Raw genomic sequence first — 20,232 nt, 5'->3', positions numbered from 1 at the left:
ATTGAAATTATGCATGCATCATTCGCTTTCCTGTCAGATCTTGCCGCAGGTCAGTATTTTTTTCTCTCCATTTGGGCCAGAAGCTTTCAGTTGCATGGCATTGGCCCTGTGTTCTTCTGGCAAATGTACCTGAATATGGAGCCCTGCTGTGTGCGGTGTGTGTAGGGCAGGGGTGGGCAAACTCTTTGGCTTAAGGGCCACATTCAGCTTTTGAAACCAAGTGAAGGGCCACATTCTATATGCGTGACAAAACATGTGAAGCCTTTTTTCACGCTGACACACAACTAGTAGTGTACTGTACACTACCGGTCAAAAGTTTTAGAACACCTACTCATTCAAGGGTTTTTCTTTATTTTTACTATTTTCTACATTGTAGAATAATAGTGAAGACATTAAAACTATGTAATAACACATATGGAATCATTTAGTAACCACATTTTTTTTTTACTTCTCAAAATATATTTTATATTTGAGATTCTTCAAATAGCCACCCTTTGCCTTGATGACAGCTTCGCACACTCTTGGCATTCTCTCAACCAGCTTCACCTGGAATGCTTTCCAACAGTCTTGAAGGAGTTCCCACATATGCTGAGCACTTGTTGGCTGCTTTCCCTTCACTCTGCGGTCTGACTCATCTCAAACCATCTCCATTGGGTTGAGGTCGGGGGATTGTGGAGGCCAGGTCATCTGATGCAGCACTCCATCACTCTGCTTCTTGGTAAATTAGCCCTTACACAGCCTGGAGGTGTGTTGGGTCATTGTCCTGTTGAAAAACTAATTATATTCCCACTAAGCCCAAACCAGATGGAATGGCCATGGTTAAGTGTGCCTTGAATTCTAAATAAATCACAGACAGTGTCACCAGCAAAGTACCCCCACACCATAACACCTCCTCCTCCAGGCTTTACGGTGGGAACTACACATGCGGAGATCATCCGTTCACCCACATTGCGTCTCACAAAGACACGGCGGTTGGAACCAAAAATCTGAAATTTGGACTCCAGACCAAAGGACACATTTCCACCGGTCTAATGTCCATTGCTCGTGTTTCTTGGCCCAAGCAGGTCTCTTCTTCTTATTGGTGTTCTTTAGTAGTGGTTTCTTTGCAGCAATTCGACCATGAAGGCCTGATTCACACAGTCCCCTCTGAACAGTTGATGTTGAGATGTGTCTGTTACTTGAACTCTGTGAAGCATTTATTTGTGCTGGAATTTCTGAGGCTGGTAACTCTAATTAACTTCACCTCTGCAGCAGAGGTAACTCTGGGTCTTCCATTCCTGTGGCGGTCCTCATGAGAGCCAGTTTAAATCATAGCTCTTGATGGTTTTTGCGACTGCACTTGAAGAAACTTTAAAAGTTCTTGAAATTTTCCGTCTTGACTGACCTTCATGTCTTAAAGTATTGATGGACTGTCGTTTCTCTTTGCTTATTTGAGCTGTTCTTGCCATAATATGGACTTGGTCTTTTACCAAATAGGACTATCTTCTGTATACCCCCCCCTACCTGGTCCTCTGTAGCTCAATTGGTAGAGCATGGCGCTTGTAACGCCAGGGTAGTGGGTTCGATCCCCGGGACCACCCATACGTAAAAATGTATGCACACATGACTGTAAGTCGCTTTGGATAAAAGCGTCTGCTAAATGGCATATTATTATTACAACACAACTGATTGTCTCAAACGCATTAAGAAGGAAATAAATTCCACAAATTAACTTTTAAGAAGGCACACCTGTCAATTGAAATGCATTCCAGGTGACTACCTAATGAAGCTGGTTGAGAGAATGCCAAGAGTGTGCAAAGCTGTCATCAAGGCAAAGGGTGGCTACTTTGAAGAATCTCAAATCTCAAATATATTTTGATATGTTTAACACTATTTTGGTTACTACATGATTCCATATGTGTTATTTCATAGTTTTGATGTCTTCACTATTATTCTACAATGTAGAAAATAGTGAAAAATAAAGAAAAACACTTGAATGAGTAGATGTTCTAAAACCTTTGACCGGTAGTGTGTGTGTACATATGCTGCTAATATAGCAGAACAATTCTGTCACTGTACTATCTCTACCCACAATCAGACTCACAGCCACAAAAAGTAAGTGCAAACATATGTTTATATGACTGGAAACAACATCTCCATTCCTAAAGTACAATCTGAGTGACACAAATAAGAGCAAAAAGTATATAATTTGAGTAAATATTGATTGGCCTGTTTATGACATTATATTATGGAACAGCTCCTTGGTCTTCATGGTGCCGCTTGCTTGGTGGTGCCCCTTGCTTAGTGGTGTTGCAGACTCTGGGGCCTTTCAGAACAGGTGTATATATACTGAGATCATGTGACACTTAGATTGTACACAGGTGGACTTTATTTAATTAATTATGTGACTTCTGAAGGTAATTGGTTGCACCAGATCTTATTCAGGGGCTTCATTGCAAAGGGGGTGAATACATATGCACGCACCACTTTTCCGTTATTTATTTTTTTGAATTTTTTGAAACAGGTAATTTTTTCCATTTCACTTCACCAATTTGTACTATTTTGTGTATGTCCATTACATGAAATCCAAATAAAAATCCATTTTAAATTACAGGTTGTAATGCAACAAAATAGGAAAAACGCCAAGGGGGATGAACACTTTTGCAAGGCACTGTATATGTCTACCACTTTGTGTAGCCGTTAGCAATGCTAATGATAGCCTGACCGTTTTCGGGTAGATGGAAAGGCAATTAAAAGGTAACTACAAAGTAACCTATGCCTACCTGGCAGAATCATGATTATTTGCATCAATCCAATGTCCATTTGTTTTGAAGATTTCCATCACAAGTGCACTAAAGAAACACTGCTAGCCAAACACAACTCTGGCTGGTGTGCACCTGAATTAAATGGTAACTACACAAAAAAATCTGAATTTCTCAGATTTTCCCCCTAATATGGTTTAAGCAATTTTGTAGTTTTTCTATTAAAAAGGGTGATTTTGAGAGCGATGTGGTATCATTTTGGTATCAAGTATCGATTTTTCAAATTCTGCCCTCTAGAGGATTTAGCAGAAAAGAACACATGGCACTCTTTTCTTTGCTGTTACAGTCAATCTCTCCAAAGCAATGTAGGACATGCTAATTTAAAAGATGGCTAGTCATTATTAGCCTGGTTCTAGATGGAATGCAGGCACATTATCGGACACAGGCCAGGTCAATTATACGTTGTTTTATTAAAAATATATAAATAGTGCGACCAAATCATGTGCTGGTGCCACCAACTGAAAAAGTAGTGGAAATAGTTATTGTAGAACCCTGAAGAGGCCTCGGTTGTTTAAGTCCCGGCTCAGCTAAATTGATTACTAAATGGACTGGAGCTGTACGCTTCCCCTCCTGTTTTGGCTCGGGGGGACTATTGAGAGAGAGTTTTGTATGAGTCAGCCCTGGAAATAACACCCTGATGATTGTGACCTGCAGTGTCCTGAAAAGGTGCATTAACAAAGATCAGGCAGAGCCTGCTGCAATCCCCTTAATAAAATGTGCCCGTTTCTCCTTTATCCACTAATTTCTCTCCTTTCACCATCAAGCCTTTGATTCTGGGAGCTCTGCCTACACAGTCCTTGCAGTCCCTATACTGTAGATACACACGCCCACGTACGTACGCTGCAGCTGTTTTTACTGCTGCAAAGGCACAGACACCAAAACAGTCAAAACATAAACAGTGCTAGAAACACTAACATGCCCCAACAGTAAAGAATGCATTTGTCTTTGTAAAATCATTGAATTATAACAAATCTGAAATGTACTGAAATGTAAGGAGTTTGACTGCGTTGTCTGACATGTTGCTGTATGTGAGTGTGTCTGTGAGGCAGCTTTCTTCCTGCCAGAGTTACTGGGTGAGAGATTAGGAGGGCTAAAATGGAGAGGAGGGGGGCTGTTGGACCATGGCGTGGGAGAGCTCCAGGGAGCATCTCTGCACTTAACCTGTTTTCCTGACAGCCAACATGTAGCCTAGTCTCTGGGAGCCGGGAGCCGTTAGAGCCTAGAGTCTGGAGTGAGGCAAGGGCCCTGAGAGACAGGCAGGCAGGCAGGCTCGGCATATGGCCAGTGGGAGAAAACACATGTACTTGAGTGTGGCAGAATGCATGAAACCCACTGTGCCAGCCCACCCACTTAACCCTTCTGTTGCATTGTCAGGCTTGCTAATGCCAGGAAGCCTCTCACTGGCTCTTGTGCTAAAACTCTCCACTGCCTTTTAGAGATATGATGGGGCCCTCAAAAAGCTAGGCTCCCACCACCCTGTAGCAGAGGGGACAGTGTGTAGTACTATAAGAACTTACATCGGGGGCCCTCCCCCCTCTCGTCTCCTCCCTACCCTACTCAATTAATCATACCTAGGCACAGCCCTACTCCTGTCCTACACTCCAGCCTCACACCAGCCCTCTCTACATTACCCTCCAGGAATCACTAGCCTAGCCATGGACCCTATGCATAAGCCACTGACAGCGCTAACCCCACTAACACACAGCCCGGCGCATCACTCACACATTGACTCCTCAGGCTGAGGATGTTAACAGTAGCGAGTCCGTGGACAGACAGCGACTGGGGCAGAGGGTTTAATAACCTGGCACAGTGCCCAGGTCAACTGCTGGGCAGCTGATGGACTCTGACGAGCCGCGTTATGGGCCTCACGCAGCCGAAGGAGAGCGGAGCATGGCGCTTTCACTGCTCTGAGTAGGACATGATACTGCTTTCACCGCCTTGCCATCAGCTATAGGCAGGCTGGCGGACACATACTCTGCCCATGGTTATGTAACAGAAGGCATAGTGGGGTGTGAGATTATCAATTGGGTTGATGGCTACATGCTTTTTGCTGATCTGCTTCCACTTGGTGTAGTAGTTCCCTTAGTCATGGAACACCAAGGCAAATGGCTACCGTAAGCCTTCAACAGAGTTAAGGATTTATCGTGGTCTAGCATGGTGCTGAAAGTAATCCATAATGTCATGTCAACAGCCAAACCCACACAAGCTTTTCAGTAATTATCTACATGTGACAAGTGTGCATATGTGGCTATTTTGGGACTATCTTTGATGTGCTGACAGGGCTGTATCAGTGGCGTGAGCAGTGGGCAGACTCAGTTGCGTGTTGCTCTTCCTTCTCTTTGCCCACCAACACACCTCTACAACAGATGGAGGGCTCTACACATCAAAGTGTCACTACCATGCCACACTGGCATTGTTGGCATCACCCTAGCAACTGTCAGCACAAACATGGTCAGTGTGCCCAGGGGAAAACAGCCTGAAGAAATCCTTTTCAACTACTTAAAAAGGGCAATTCCGCCACTTTTCAACCTCATATTCATCATCTCCAGCACCAAACCAGTGTCTACATATGTGAAAACAGCACGTTTCTATGATCTGTGGTTAAAAAGATAAGCAGAAAGATAAACACAAATGTTTCTCTGTGACTTTCTAAACCTGCAACGAGTTTCTAGGCCAATTTTTTTCTACAAAACTTAGAAATGTTGACACTGGTATTGTGCTTGGGATAATGAAAATGAGGTTGAAAACTGTTGGAGTTGCCCTTTAACAGTTGATGAGAAATATGCACATCCAAAATGTATATGGTAAAGCCTGTTCCCAGATCTGTAAGTGCTTTAGCCAACTCCTCTGACTATCACATTCATCATTCAATAGGAGCTGACACACATACAAACCACTATCTTCTATACTACCATATAACCCGAAATCAAAGACCCTGCAATTCATAACTTAAACATATTTGACCCCCATTTATCTTTCCAGACTGAACCCCAGGACTCCACTCGCTCCCCAGCTAGACCCATAACACACACACAGACCCTCCAATCATATCACATCCAGGGCATTACGCATGCAGAGGGATGCCTCTGAATGAATCCATGTGTGTAAATGTCATCAGTAAATGTCAATAGCTTTTCCGGGGCCAGGCCTGAGGACATAGAGGCTCAGCATATGACCCACACCTACCTTCAATTCCTGCCCCTTCATCCATTCTTCATCTGCTCTAAAGAAATCCTCTGCTTAGCATGATGAATTAAACAACACATACAGCAGAGAGACGGAGGACTTTTGACAAAGACAGAGTAGAAAAGAGGAGGAGGTTTTGTGAGCACAGGACTGCAGTTATCTACAAAGGGACATAAGGCAAACTGCTGTGGGCAGGTATTGTGAAAATTAATTTTCTAGTATCAGGTACGCACACATCTTAATTGGCGAGGTGCAGGCTGAGGAAATGTACATTTTCAAGAAATAATTTGCTTCAGAGCAAGAGTGTGTCACTACATCCTATCCTATGTTTCATGAAAAGAAAAGCAGTGGAAGTAAGAACAGTGCCTGCTACAACCCAGAGAAGGGCAAGCAAAGGCTCAATGTGGTGGCTTAATTGTATGGAAGCCTTTTGTACCACATAGAGGACTCCAATGATAGTGTATGGTACATACCATGATGTAGTTGTGGAGCTCAGGGTAGACTTTGTAGGATGCCAGCCAGTGGGACAGGGGGGTGGTGGAGGGAAAGGTGGTGGTCACAGCCAGGGACACCTCAGGAAGGGACAGCACCTTAAAGCCAAACTTTTCATACAGCTTCTGGAGCTCCTCGTCAGGCTGCTCCTCTCCCTCGCTCAGGATACTGCCCACGATGTAGCGACACTGGTCATCAGGCACCTGAGAGAGAGAGAGATAAAGAGAGAGATAAAGAGAGGCAGAGAGAGGGACAGAAAGGGAGAAGGAAACAGAAAGGTATACAAGATGAGACCAAAAAGGGATTAAAATATTCTGCTCAGTACATATAAATCCCCATCCACCCTCCCAGCCCTCCAGTCAGATCAGCTCGTACAAGAGAACAGAAGGCAGAAGGAATGGGAGAATCTTTAAACAGCAGTGTGTGCGTGGACGTCAGACAGTGAGCTGTCAATCACACTGGGCTCCAGCCTGGCTGCAGGCTGTCTGGTAGCTGATGATACAGTGATATAAGAGTGACACATGAGGCCAGATTTCAGAGACATGGCTGGTTGGCTGGGCGGTGCTGCTGTAGGCCTTTGACGGTCCTCCTCTATGTGACTGGTGCCGTCTGTGTATGCTGGCACGGCACAGGGTCACAGATGGCATCCAGCGCCACTCATCAACATCGCTGATAGCCCCACACACACACATCTTATAATTACACCATCCATCCCCCATTTCTCCTCTCTCTCCCTAGCCACACTTATTCAATACAAGTTTTCACACCATAAAGAAACCAGGCTAGGACCTGGTACAGGGGAATACAAGATCAAGCAATGGTGAAAAAAGTCATAAGAGAGTCTCCAGTCTCCCTTTAATATCCAAACACCTCTTCCCCACCAGTGGCTGGGCCATGCAAGTAATAGAATGAGTGACAGTGTCTGTATTCTACGGTCTGTATTATGTAAGCGGGCTATCCGTCTGATCTGCTGCTGTCTTTCTCACAGCCAACACGTCAGGGGACACACATATCAGATGACAGGGAATTATTCTGTCAAGACTGTATTAGTTTTATTTGATCTACTGCTCCGCTTTAAGCCAGTGCAAACAAAGCCATTCACAATGGCTGTGTTCCTAGCAGCTTAGTACACAATCAACACCAAACGGTCCATATGGATGCTGCTTTTGTCCAGGCTGTTGATGTACACTGTACGTTATGTTGACCTTCCTACATGAGCATGATAAAAGGTGTTGTCAACAGGGCTTGTGTATAATGACTGGTCCCTGTCAACACTGCCAGGCTATGATAAGACATAGCTACACATAGTTAAATAAAAGGAGAGAGAAATGACCGCTGCCCTCCCACAGCCTCGTCCCACTATCTAACCATCTCTCTCTCCCTCCCTCATTCCCTCGCGCTCTCGTCTCAGACGGTCGGCTTGTTGCCCAAACATAGTGCTCGCTTGCTAATGATATAATTCAGTCAGAGCTCCTTTTATCACTCACAGCCCACACACATACATACACGCCCCCCCCCCCCCCCCCCCCCCCCCCACCCTCCCACCCACCCACACACACACAGTCGCAGACACAAACAGCAACACTGCTTCTCATCTCTACTCCACTCCAGATAACATACCCCAGAGACTACAGGCAATTGGAGAGAGAAGAGCACCGCTACATGTAGCTATTGGAATATCCTTCTCTCTCTCTCTCTCTCTCTTCTCTCTCTGTATATATTTGTTAGATTTATGTCTTCAAAAATCTAAACGCACAGGGAGAATTCTGCCAGTCAGTCTGTCCGAGGCAGACAGCTGTGTTCTCAATGCCAACCACGGCTCCTTAAACAGTTGTTCTGAAAAACAGAGTTGGCTTCACTGGGCTCTGCGTCTGTCCACATACGAGGCTGAGGAGAGTTGACAGTGCCCTTTGATTGGCCCAGGCAAACAACTGGCGCGTTGGCTAATGGGAAGACAGTTGAGCTCTCCGCGCCGTAATTGGATGGCGTAGTTGTCAAGTCACCTCGCCAAGCCTCAGAAAACCAATTCAGCTCATTACATGGTGTAAGCTCCATCACATCTCCACCTCCATCAGCCAGAGTTTACACAAACCGCCAGAACGTGAAGCTGTGATTTTTATGTGCAACTTTAACAGTCATTGTTTATCCTTCCCCCCATGCTTTAGCATGCTTATTGTTTCCTAATGCAGACTGCAAGATGGCTTCCTTTCACAAATGGTGCCATTCTCCTCCTCTCTGCCCCAGTTCCCCTCTAAGCCAGGTCTCCTGAGACCTGTTGGGAAGAAAAGTAATTTTGAAAGAAATTCTTTGCTTGGAGGTGATAGGGCCTTTTCTGACGGATGAGGGCTCTCCAACAATAGAAAGGTAGGGCTGGCGGAGGGAATTCTTTATTAGCAGACACGTAATGAGGATTTACTCTCCTCATCTTCCCCGTTCCTGGGCCCTCTGTGCTCTTCCCTCCCGGCTACCACTTCTGGGAATTAATTATTCTCAATAATCGGCCCGCTTTCAAATCGCTCATCGCTAAAGCGTTAGCGCTTTTGGGAGTACTGGGTGGGGGCATACACACATACTTGTTTTTAAGCTAGGAGATAAGCCCAACCTCTGTATTACAGTCCCAGAAGAGAAGAGAGGTACATCATGATGGAGCCCCATGCACTCTGCCTAGCCTATGATCACACTCATGAAAATGTAACAGCCAGGCAGGCCTACAATCAACAAAATATTAGGTTGGATTGGCAACGTGGGATCATTTAGCCCCCTGATAAATCCTGGGGAAGGGTTAACAGGCTGGATCAGGACTGGATCATCAGCTCACTGCCTATGGGTGGCCTACATGATGTCCACTCAACACCACTCATTAGGCCCGTTTTCCAGACACAGATTAATCCTGGTCCTGGACTAAAGATGACAATGGAGATTCCTCATTGAGAGACATTGTTAATCTAGGACTAGGCTTAATCTGGGTATGGGAAATCGGCCCCTTATGTTGACTGATGCCGGAGTAGCACACAGGGTAGAAACAGACAGTGGGGTTTCTCTAAGTGTAACACACAGTAGGGTGGGGTTCTCTCCTCTCCGGGCTCTGGTGGCAGGGTTCACCAATCACCCCTCCAGTCATTGTGGTTGATTTAGCACTTTGGTTTCAAACTACAGCAATGCCCTCTATCGATTTTATCTTTCTTGGTTAGCTTGTGTAGTCCAAAATATGTAGAAAGTGCCCCAGAAACAGGATGACGTGGTATGTACACGTGTTGACTGACTGTTGTGATGGGATGGATGGAGCTGAGAGGCTATGTGAATGTAAACCAGCACTGCACTACAGTCGATAGATCTGTGAATTTGGAGCCTCTTGACCTCAGCGTCCTCCTTAACATCAATGTCTTCAGTAAGGCATGAGAAAATGATGGACGACGGATGCAGCATTCAGTCCAACAACAACACACAGAGTCTGTGGAGTGGAGCGCAGTAAACAAGCCCAAAACTCACCCACATCTCTGGATGGACAGCACAGTAGTTGGACAAACAATTCACATCAATGCCTATTCTAGAAAATTGCTTTTCTGAATGGGAGTTTACAATTATGGCGTGTAGTATAGCTTATGTGAAGTCCAGCTCTATTGGAGGTAACACTTTATTTTAAGGGTCTGTAATAAGCCATTTATAAAGTGTGTTTACCATTTATGAATCATGAATAAACATTAGTAAAGTATTTTTGCAGTCCCTAATCTAAAGTGAGTGCAGTTTATACTTTATTAATGTTGAGTGACCAACAGTGTAATTTCTCACAAAAAGATAGCATGCCATTGGTAGACATTTCTGCAGTAAACAATCATTGGCCAGTTTATTAGGTACACCCATCTAGTACGGTGTCGGACCCCCCTTTGCCTCCAGAACAGCCTGAATTCTATGGGGCATGGAAATGTTGCTCAATTGGTATCAAGGGACCTAACGTTTGCCAGGAAAAAACATTCCCACACTATTACACCACCAGCCTGTACTGTTGACAGGATGGGGCCATGGACTCATGCTGCTTACGCTACATCCTGACTCTGCCAACAGCATGATGCAACAGGAACCGGGAATTGTTCAGTGTTGGTGATCGCGTGCCCACTATAGTCGCTTCTTCTTGTTTATAGCTGATAGGAGTGGAACCAGGTGTGGTCGTCTGCTGCAATATCCCATCCGTGACAAGGACCGACGAGAAGTGCGTTCTGAGATGTCGTTCTGCACACCACTGTTGTACTGCGCCGTTATTTGCCTGTTTGTGGCCCGCCTGTTAGCTTGCAAGATTCTTGCCCTTGTCCTTCAACCTCTCAGCAACAAGCTGCTTTTGCCCACAGGACTGCCGCTGACGGGACGTTTTCTTTGTAAACCCTAAATTGTCGTGCGTGAAAAGCCCAGGATGGTGGCTGTTTCTGAGATACTGGAACCAGCATGCCAGGCAATGACGAACATACCACACTCAAAGGTCACTCGTTTAGCCCATTCTAACATTCAATCGAACAGTAACTGAATGACTCGATGCCTGTCTGCCTGCATTATACAGCAAGCCACAGCCACGTGACTCACCGTATGTAGGAGCGAACCATTTTTGTGAACGGGGTGGTGTACCTAATAAACTGGCCGCAGTGTATATACACGTGTGAAACTAGCTTACTAACATTTACAAATGTGGGAGTAATGATTAATAAATGGTGAGAAAACAGTTTGTAAATGTCTTATAAATGCCTTATAAATTGTTATTATGGACCTTTCAAATAAAGTGTTATAGAATTGGGCTATGGAGTAGACGAGATATCCATCCACAGAGAACAGAGCAAAGTCAATGACACTGACAGTAAGGAGAGGAGATTGAGAGAACAGGAGGACACATTCAGTCAAAAAGAGCACCGGCCATCAAGTCCTTCTCCCCGCCATTTTGTGTGAAATGAGATGAGAGACGGACTGTCAGTTGCTGCTGTTGTTAAGGTGTCTGATTGGAAGCCATTAGTCCCACATAGACCCACGACACAACCAAAAGATTCCCAGGCTGACTGAAATTGAAACGAATGGTGCTTCACAGTGGAGAGACTGCATGTACTGCATCTTATGGAGTTGGTCTGTTTCAGGACGAATTAAATGGGGTAACAAATAAAGTATGTATGCAAATAAAAGCAGTTAGGAAAACAGCTGGCTAAACATTGAGGCTATGATGGTCAATTTATTGTGTACGTGGATGGAATCAGGAACCAAATCCAAAAACAACTGGCAGTGTGCCTAGGCTAACTGTCAATCATCACTACTTTAGAAAGACAATCGTTTTTTGACATACAGTACCAGTCAAAAGTTTGGACACGCCTACTCATTCAAGGGTTTTTCTTTATTTTTACTATTTTCTGCATTGTAGAATAATAGTGAAGAAATCAAAACTATGAAATAACACATATGGAATCATGTAGTAACCAAAAGTGTTAAACAAATCAAAATATATATTTTTTTATCTTCAAAGTAGCCACCCTTTGCCTTGATGACAGCTTTGCACACTCTTGGCATTCTCTCAACCAGCTTCATGAGGTAGTCACCTGTATTAAAATTAACAGGTGTGCCTTGTTAAAAGTTAATTTGTGGAATTTATTTCCTTTGTAATGCGTTTGAGCCAATCAGTTGTGTTGTGACAAGGTAGGGGTGGTATACAGAAGATAGCCCTATTTGGTAAAATACCAAGTCCATATTATGGCAAGAACAGCTCAAATAAGCAAAGAGAAACGACAGCCTATCATTACTTTAAGACATGAAGGTCAGTCAATCCGGAAAATGTCAAGATCTTTGTAAGTTCCTTCAAGTGCAGTCGGAAACACCATCAAGCATTATGATGAAACTGGCTCTCATGAGGACCGCCACAGGAAAGGAAGACCCAGAGTTACCTCTGGATAAGTTCATTAGAGTTACCTGCACCTCAAATTGCAGCCCAAATAAATGCTTCACAGAGTTCAAGTAACAGACACATCAGGCCTTCATTGTGGAATTGCTGCAAAGAAACCACTACAAAACACACCTTCAGGCAGTGTAAGGGCTACAGTGCCCTCCACTAATATTAGCACCCTTGGTAAATATGAGCAAAACATGCTGTGAAAATGTTTTCTTTATTTTTTATCCTCTTGGTCTTTCATTCCAAATATTCACAAAAATCTAACCTTTAATGAAAGTAAAATAATGGAAAGAAAAAATACATTTTTATCATAAAACAAATATATTTCTAAAATATACACTACCGTTCAAAAGTTTGGGGTCACTTAGAAATGTCCTTGTTTTCGAAAGAAAAGCAATTTTCTTGTCCATTAAAATAACATCAAATTGATCCCCATAGAAAACCTGTGGGATGAGCTGAAGAGGAGAGTCCACAAGCGTGGACCTCGGAATCTGAAGGATCTGGAGAGATTCTGTAGGGAGGAATGGTCTCAGATCCCTTGCCATGTGTTCTCCAACCTCATTACGCATTATAGGAGTAGACTCAGAGCTGTTATTTTGGCAAAGGGAGGTTGCACGAAGTATTGAATGAAGGGGTGCCAATAATTGTGGCACACATACACTACCATTCAAAACTTTGGGGTCACTTAGAAATGTCCTTGTTTTCAAAAGAAAAGCAATTTTTTGGTCCATTAAAATAACATCAAATTGATCAGAAATACAGTGTAGACATTGTTAATGTTGTAAATGGCTATTGTAGCTGGAAATGGCTGATTTTTTATGGAATATCTACATAGGCGTACAAGTTGATCATTAGAAAACCCTTTTGTAACCATCAGTCCTGTGTTCCAATGGCATGTTGTGTTTGCTAATCCAAGTTAATCATTTTAAAAGGCTAATTGATCATTAGAAAACCCTTTTGCAATTATGTTAGCACAGCTGAAAACTGTTGTACTGATTAAAGAAGCAATAAAACTGGCCTTCTTGAGACTAGTTGAGTATCTGCAATTGTGGGTCCGATTACAGCTGTGCTAACATAATTGCAAAAGGGTTTTCTAATGATCAATTAGCCTTTTAAAAAATGATAAACTTGAATTAGCAAACACAACGTGCCATTGGAACACAGGACTGAGGATATTACATCTTCACACACCCTGATTCCTGCCTGGAAGACTACCTGTCCAATTGGCAATGGAATGGAAACCCAGTCACACGTGAGTGAGTGAGTGAGTGAGTGAGTGAGTGAGTGAGTGAGAGAGAGAGAGAGAGAGAGAGAGAGAGTGTGTGCGCGTCCAGCCTCCAGCGGACAACTCAGGGAAGCAGGGATCTCTCAGTGCAGCCTGAGGGGAGAGTGTGTGGACAGCTGTTTCTCTGTGTGAGCCATTGGGGGCCCTTGACCCTTCAGAACCGAGGATGAACCGTCTGCTTCGTGTTTTCATTTTTGCCATGGAAAGATATTGCGATACTGGTATCGTCACAGCCCTAGTCTTTATGACATTGGTAAGCTGTGTAAAATATCAACATTGCCTCAGACCTAGTCCATATCTTAATCCACACATGGGACATATTATGAACATGGTTAAACACGTGTGACTAATGTCAACAGCTATGTACAGTATACTCCAGGTGTGAGATAAGTGTCTGAGTGACCAAGACTCCCCAATGTAATGGAGTCCTGCTGTAGACTTAATCCTGTTCTCCTGATGCAGTCAGTCCCACTAGAGACCTCCATTAACTTTAATGGAAAAACTGTGGTGTTGGGACTAGGCACAGTGTTAATGCATCATGGTGTTGACATAAGAGTCCTGCGGGAACTAGACATTTCAGAGCATCTTTAAGGCATGGGCCTATTCATTTCTCATTTTACATCCCCTTTAAAAAAGGTACGTTCTTGCCGGAAGCATCACTTTCATGTTTGTAGCTGCCGACAGGCACTAAATTGCTAATCAATTTGACTGGGAGTGCTGCGGCGCTGGGCGCTCTGATCTGTGATTCCTATTGATGAGTCGGAGCGTCGCTCTTCTCCACTCGCCCAGCCAGCCTCTCAAGAAGGTCAGACTCCTGCCAATTTACACTCCTTAGCTGAGGGAGCTTTATGCCTCTATACTCTCTCACTTTCTCCCTCTCTCTTTCAGCCGTTTCCCACTCACATCCGCACTTTCACACCGCATATGACATCTGATTTTCTCCTGGTTGTGACATCATTCCCATGGTTGTGACTGAGAGGCAGCAGGATTGGGGCTGCTGGCTGCAATAGTAGCTACTGCTACAGACTGGACTTCCAGCATCTGGGTGGATACTGGATACACACAACATGGCAGCTTTGGATTCTGTGAAGGCGCAGTGTCAGAAGCGGTCGTGGGTGTGTGGTGAGGGCTGGTTTAGACAACCTTTGATCAGCATAGAGAAATGTGTGAATGTGACACTTATCTGCACTGATCATGTTCATCTGTACAACTCTGCTACTCTCCGACTGAGAGTGCAGTTTGAAGGATGTTGCTAACTAGCGCAATTGCTAACTACCGTTAGCAGAATGACCCATAGACTTCCAGTCATTGCGCTAACGCTAGTTAGCATTAGCTCGCGAAACTACCTCTTACTTCCTTCATACTTGACACAGAGACATACAAATGGTATCCATGAGTTCATCTGACTCTGGGGAAGTAGATAAAAGGCCTCATTGCCAAAATCCCAAAGTATCCCTTTAATGACTGTGGCCAATCGCATCAGTCTGGGAGACGGTCTGCTTTCCCCTGGACCTCTCCCTATACACCACACTAGAGAGCACCATAGACCTGATGTCTCTCCACTCAAACGGTCCAATAAGCGGAGGAAACGATGACATCACTGTGGTCTACATGCCTACCTGTCCAGTGTGTAGTCTGCTGCCTCTCCTATGAGGTAGACTGATCTAAGACATGACCTGTGTCTATGGTGCTCTCTAGCCCCTGTTAGGACCCCCGGGCCTGTGTGATAATGAGGTCCGAGAATTACGCCAATTAAAACAGACACACACACACAGACCTGCTGCCTGCCTGCCCACCCGTCACAGGGCAACCAGGACAGGAGAGCCAGCCAGGCCTAAAGCTAATTGGCTGTCTGGGTGCTGACTGTGGCTGTGATGCCCCAACATAGAGAGGTGGGGATGCCAGTCACCTCAGAGTGACCACATCAGAATTAATAGTGTACAGACTGGCTATAGATCTAGGTCAAATTAAGATGCTTAGCCTAATATCAAAATGACATGCAATGCATGTATGCAAACTGATTCCTGTTAGTTATGCGAATGCGTTTGTGCGCGTGCGTGTGTGTATTCCTGCAAAACTCCCTTTGCTATAAGCACGCCATTACTGCCATCTAGTGGTAAACAATGTGCCATTACATGAACATAATAAAACATTTATATCCTTCTTCATTTCTACCAAGTCAAAATAAAGAATAACCAAATAAAAGTTGCTCTTAAAATCCCCCAATGTACACTACTGGTCAAAAGTTTTAGAACACCTACTCATTCAATGGTTTTTCTTTATTTTGACTATTTTCTACATTGTAGAATAATAGTGAAGACATCAAAACTATGAAATAACACTTATGGAATCATGTAGTAACCAAAAAAGTGTTAACCAAATCAAAATATATTTTATATTTGAGATTCTTCAAATAGCCACCCTTTGCCTTGATGACAGCTTTGCACACTCTTGGCATTCTCTCAACCAGCTTCATGAGGTAGTCACCTGGAATGCATTTCAATTAACAGGTGTGCCTTGTTAAAAGTTAATTTGTGGAATTTCTTTCCTTCTTAATGCGTTTGAGCCAATCAGTTGTGTTGTGACAAGGTAGGGGGGGTATACAGAAGATAGCCCTATTTGGGAAAATACCAAGTCCATATTATGGCAAGAACAGCTCAAATAAGGAAAGAGAAACGACAGTCCATCATTACTTTAAGACATGAAGGTCAGTCAAGACGGAACATTTCAAGAAATTTGAACGTTTCTTCCAGTGCAGTCGCAAAAACCATCAAGCGCTATGATAAAACTGGCTCTCATGAGGACCGCCATAGTAATGGAAGACCCAGAGTGCCCTCTGCTGCAGAGGATAAGTTCATTAGAGTTACCAGACTCAGAAATTGCAGCCCAAATAAATGCTTCACAGAGTTCAAGTAACAGACACATCTCAACATCAACTGTTCTGAGGAGACTGTGTGAATCAGGCCTTCATGGTCAAATTGCTGCAAGGAAACCACTACTAAAGGACACCAATAAGAAGAAGATACTTGCTTGGGCCAAGAAACACGAGCAATGGACATTAGACCAGTGGAATTGTGTCCTTTGGTCTGGAGTCCAAATTTGAGATTTTTGGTTCCAACCGGCGTGTCTTTGTGAGACGCGGTGTGGGTGAACGGATGATCTCCGCATGTGTATTTCTCACCGTAGAGCATGGATGAGGAGGTGTTATGGTGTGGAGGTGCTTTGTTGGTGACACTGTCTGTGATGTATTTAACCAGCATGACTACCACAGCATCCTTCAGTAGCCTCCAACTGCTCTTAAACACTAGTAAAACTAAATGCATGCTCTTCAACCGAACGCTGCTTGCACCCGCCCACCCGACTAGAATCACTACTCTCGACGGGTCTGACCTAGAGTATGTGGACAACTACAAATATCTAGGTGTCTGGTTAGACTGTAAACTCTCCTTCCAGACTCACATTAAGAATCTCCAATCCAAAGTTAAATCTAGAATCGGTTTCCTATTTCGCAACAAAGCCTCCTTCACTCATGCTGCCAAACATGCCCTCGTAAAACTGACTATCCTACCGATCCTTGACTTCGGCGATGTCATTTACAAAATAGCCTCCAACACTCTACTCAGCAAATTGGATGTAGTCTATCACAGTGCCATCCGTTTTGTCTCCAAAGCCCCATATAATACCCACCACTGTGACCTGTACGCTCTTGTTGGCTGGTCCTCACTACATATTCGTCGCCAAACCCACTGGCTCCAGGCCATCTATAAATCACTGCTAGGCAAATCCCTGCCTTATCTTAGCTCATTGGTCACCATAGCAACACCCACCCATAGTCTGCGCTCCAGCAGGTATATCTCACTGGTCATCCCCAAAGCCAACACCTCCTTTGGCCGCAATTCCTTCCAGTTCTCTGCTGCCAATGACTGGAACAAATTGCAAAAATCTCTGAAGCTGGAGACACTTATCTCCCTCACTAACTTTAAGCATCAGTTGTCAGAGCACCTTACCGATCACTGCACCTGTACACAGCCCATCTGAAATTAGCCCGCCCAACTACCTCATCCCTATATTGTTATTTATTTTGCTAATTTGTACCCCAGTATCTCTATTTGCACGTCATCTCTTGCACATCTATCATTCCAGTGTTAATACTAATTGTAATTATTTTGCACTATAGCCTATTTATTGCCTTACCTCCATAACTTGCTACATTTGCACACTGTATATATATGTATTTCTGTTGTATTTTTGACTTTGTTTTGTTTTACCCCATATGTAACTCTGTGTTGTTGTTTTTAATCGCACTGCTTTGCTTTATCTTGGCCAGGTCGCAGTTGTAAATGAGAACTTGTTCTCAACTGGTTTACCTGGTTAAATAAAAAATAAAAAATAAAAAAATTCTGCAGCCATATGCCATCCCATCTGGTTTGGGCTTAGTGGGAATATCATTTGTTTTTCAACAGGACAATGACCCAACACACCTCCAGGCTGGGTAAGGGCTATTTTACCAAGAAGGAGAGTGACGGAGTGCTTTATCAGATGACCTGGCCTCCACAATCCCCAGACCTCAACCAAACTGAGATGGTTTGGGATGAGTTGGATGGCAGAGTGAAGGAAAAGCAGCCAACAAGTGCTCAGTATATGTGGGAACTCCTTCAAGACTGTTGGAAAAGGATTCCAGGTGAAGCTGGTTGAGAGAATGCCAAGAGTGTGCAAAGCTGTCATCAAGGCTATTTGAAATATAAATATAAAATACATTTTGATTTGTTTAACACTTTTTTGGTTACTACATGATTCAATATGTGTTATTTCATAGTTTTGATGTCTTCACTATTGTAGAAAATAGTAAAAATAAAGAAAAACCCTTGAATGAGTAGGTGTTCTAAAACTTTTGACTGGTAGTGTATAAGGCCTGAAATACTTCTAGACATTAGGCCTATGCACTGGGTGATGAGGGGCCAACTATACTGAACAAAAATATAAATGCAACATGCAACAATTTTAACGATTTAAATACTGGAGCAGTTAAAGAATGTCTTCAACCAAAAGAGCCATTAACAAACTAACTCATTCCCATGTCCATTAAGTGACAGTTGGTTGGCAGGCCTGTATGACATGGTTGTGAAGCTAATACAAGAGAAGTTTCAGGCAGGCTTTAGAAGATCATTTCAGCTCTGTCTCTATCCATCAGGCATCCTTTCCCCAAGGGAAGGCAGACAGTCCATTCCCCTGCTAGTGAGGTTGAAACATACTTTCTCTCTCGCTTCTCATCCGTTCCCCTTGTGAGGGGACATTAATTGCACACCCCACATGCATATTAAAACAGCTCTGTTAAAAATCCTGTCAAAACACACTCACAAAAAGATTCATGCGCGAGCGAAACAGACAGCAAGCATCATGTTGCTCTCTTCCCCCTTTTTCGAATATTGCCTTTCCCCTTCAAGAACTAATGAGCCATTCGGATTGTTCCGTATTTGGCTGCAAACTGTTATTTTGGATGAAGGCATATGGTGAAGTGGCATTGGCAGCCCATGGATAGAAAGTACAAAGCATAATTTAGAAGTAGTACTGTAATTAGTCTTGAATTACTTGTAATTACCCATAGCTGAACACCACTAAGGAGTTTAGAGCTGTTGCTTAGTGACAGAGAGTTGTGCCTTCATACAGTGAGGGAAAAAAGTATTTGATCCCCTGCTGATTTAGTACGTTTGCCCAATTACAAAGAAATGATCAGTCTATAATTTTAATGGTAGGTTTATTTGAACAGTGAGACAGAATAACAACAACAAAATCCAGAAAAACGCATGTCAAAAATGTTATAAATTGATTTGCATTTTAATGAGGGAAATAAGTATTTGACCCCCTCTCAATCAGAAAGATTTCTGGCTCCCAGGTGTCTTTTCTGCAGGTAAAGAGCTGAGATTAGGAGCACACTCTTAAAGCGAGTGCTCCTAATCTCAGTTTGTTATCTGTATAAAAGACACCTGTCCACAGAAGCAATCAATCAATCAGATTCCAAACTCTCCACCATGGCCAAGACCAAAGAGCTCTCCAAGGATGTCAGGGACAAGATTGTAGACCTACACAAGGCTGAAATGGGCTACAAGACCATCGCCAAGCAGCTTGGTGAGAAGGTGACAACAGTTGGTGCGATTATTAGCAAATGGAAGAAACACAAAAGACTTGTCAATCTCCCTCGGCCTGGGGCTCCATGCAAGATCTCACCTCGTGGAGTTGCAATGATCATGAGAACGGTGAGGAATCAGCCCAGAACTACACGGGAGGATCTTGTCAATGATCAAGGCAGCTGGGACCATAGTCACCAAGAAAACAATTGGTAACACACTACACTGTGAAGGACTGAAATCCTGCAGCCCCCGCAAGGTCCCCCTGCTCAAGAAAGCACATACAGTGGGGAAGAAAAGTATTTAGTCAGCCACCAATTGTGCAAGTTCTCCCACTTAAAAAGATGAGAGAGGCCTGAAATTTTCATCATAGGTACACGTCAACTATGACAGACAAAATCAGAAAAAAAATCCTGAAAATCACATTGTAGG

General features: G+C 43.7%; 1 protein-coding gene across 1 annotated transcript in view; it reads right to left on the bottom strand.

Annotated features, from left to right (window-relative positions):
• Window positions 1-20,232, bottom strand: part of LOC311139017 (testis-expressed protein 264-like) — a 125,959-nt gene that overhangs the window by 95,132 nt on the left and 10,595 nt on the right. The window contains exon 2 of the mRNA XM_084173845.1: window positions 6,461-6,682. Coding sequence (XP_084029971.1) covers window positions 6,461-6,682 — 222 coding nt within the window. The remainder of the gene's footprint in view (window positions 1-6,460; window positions 6,683-20,232) is intronic.

Source organism: Coregonus lavaretus (genome assembly GCF_964263955.1).
Source record: "Coregonus lavaretus genome assembly, chromosome: 12".
NCBI lineage: Eukaryota > Metazoa > Chordata > Actinopteri > Salmoniformes > Salmonidae > Coregonus > Coregonus lavaretus.
Note: the sequence above shows the minus strand (reverse complement) of the source record. Positions and strands in the feature narration are given on the sequence as shown.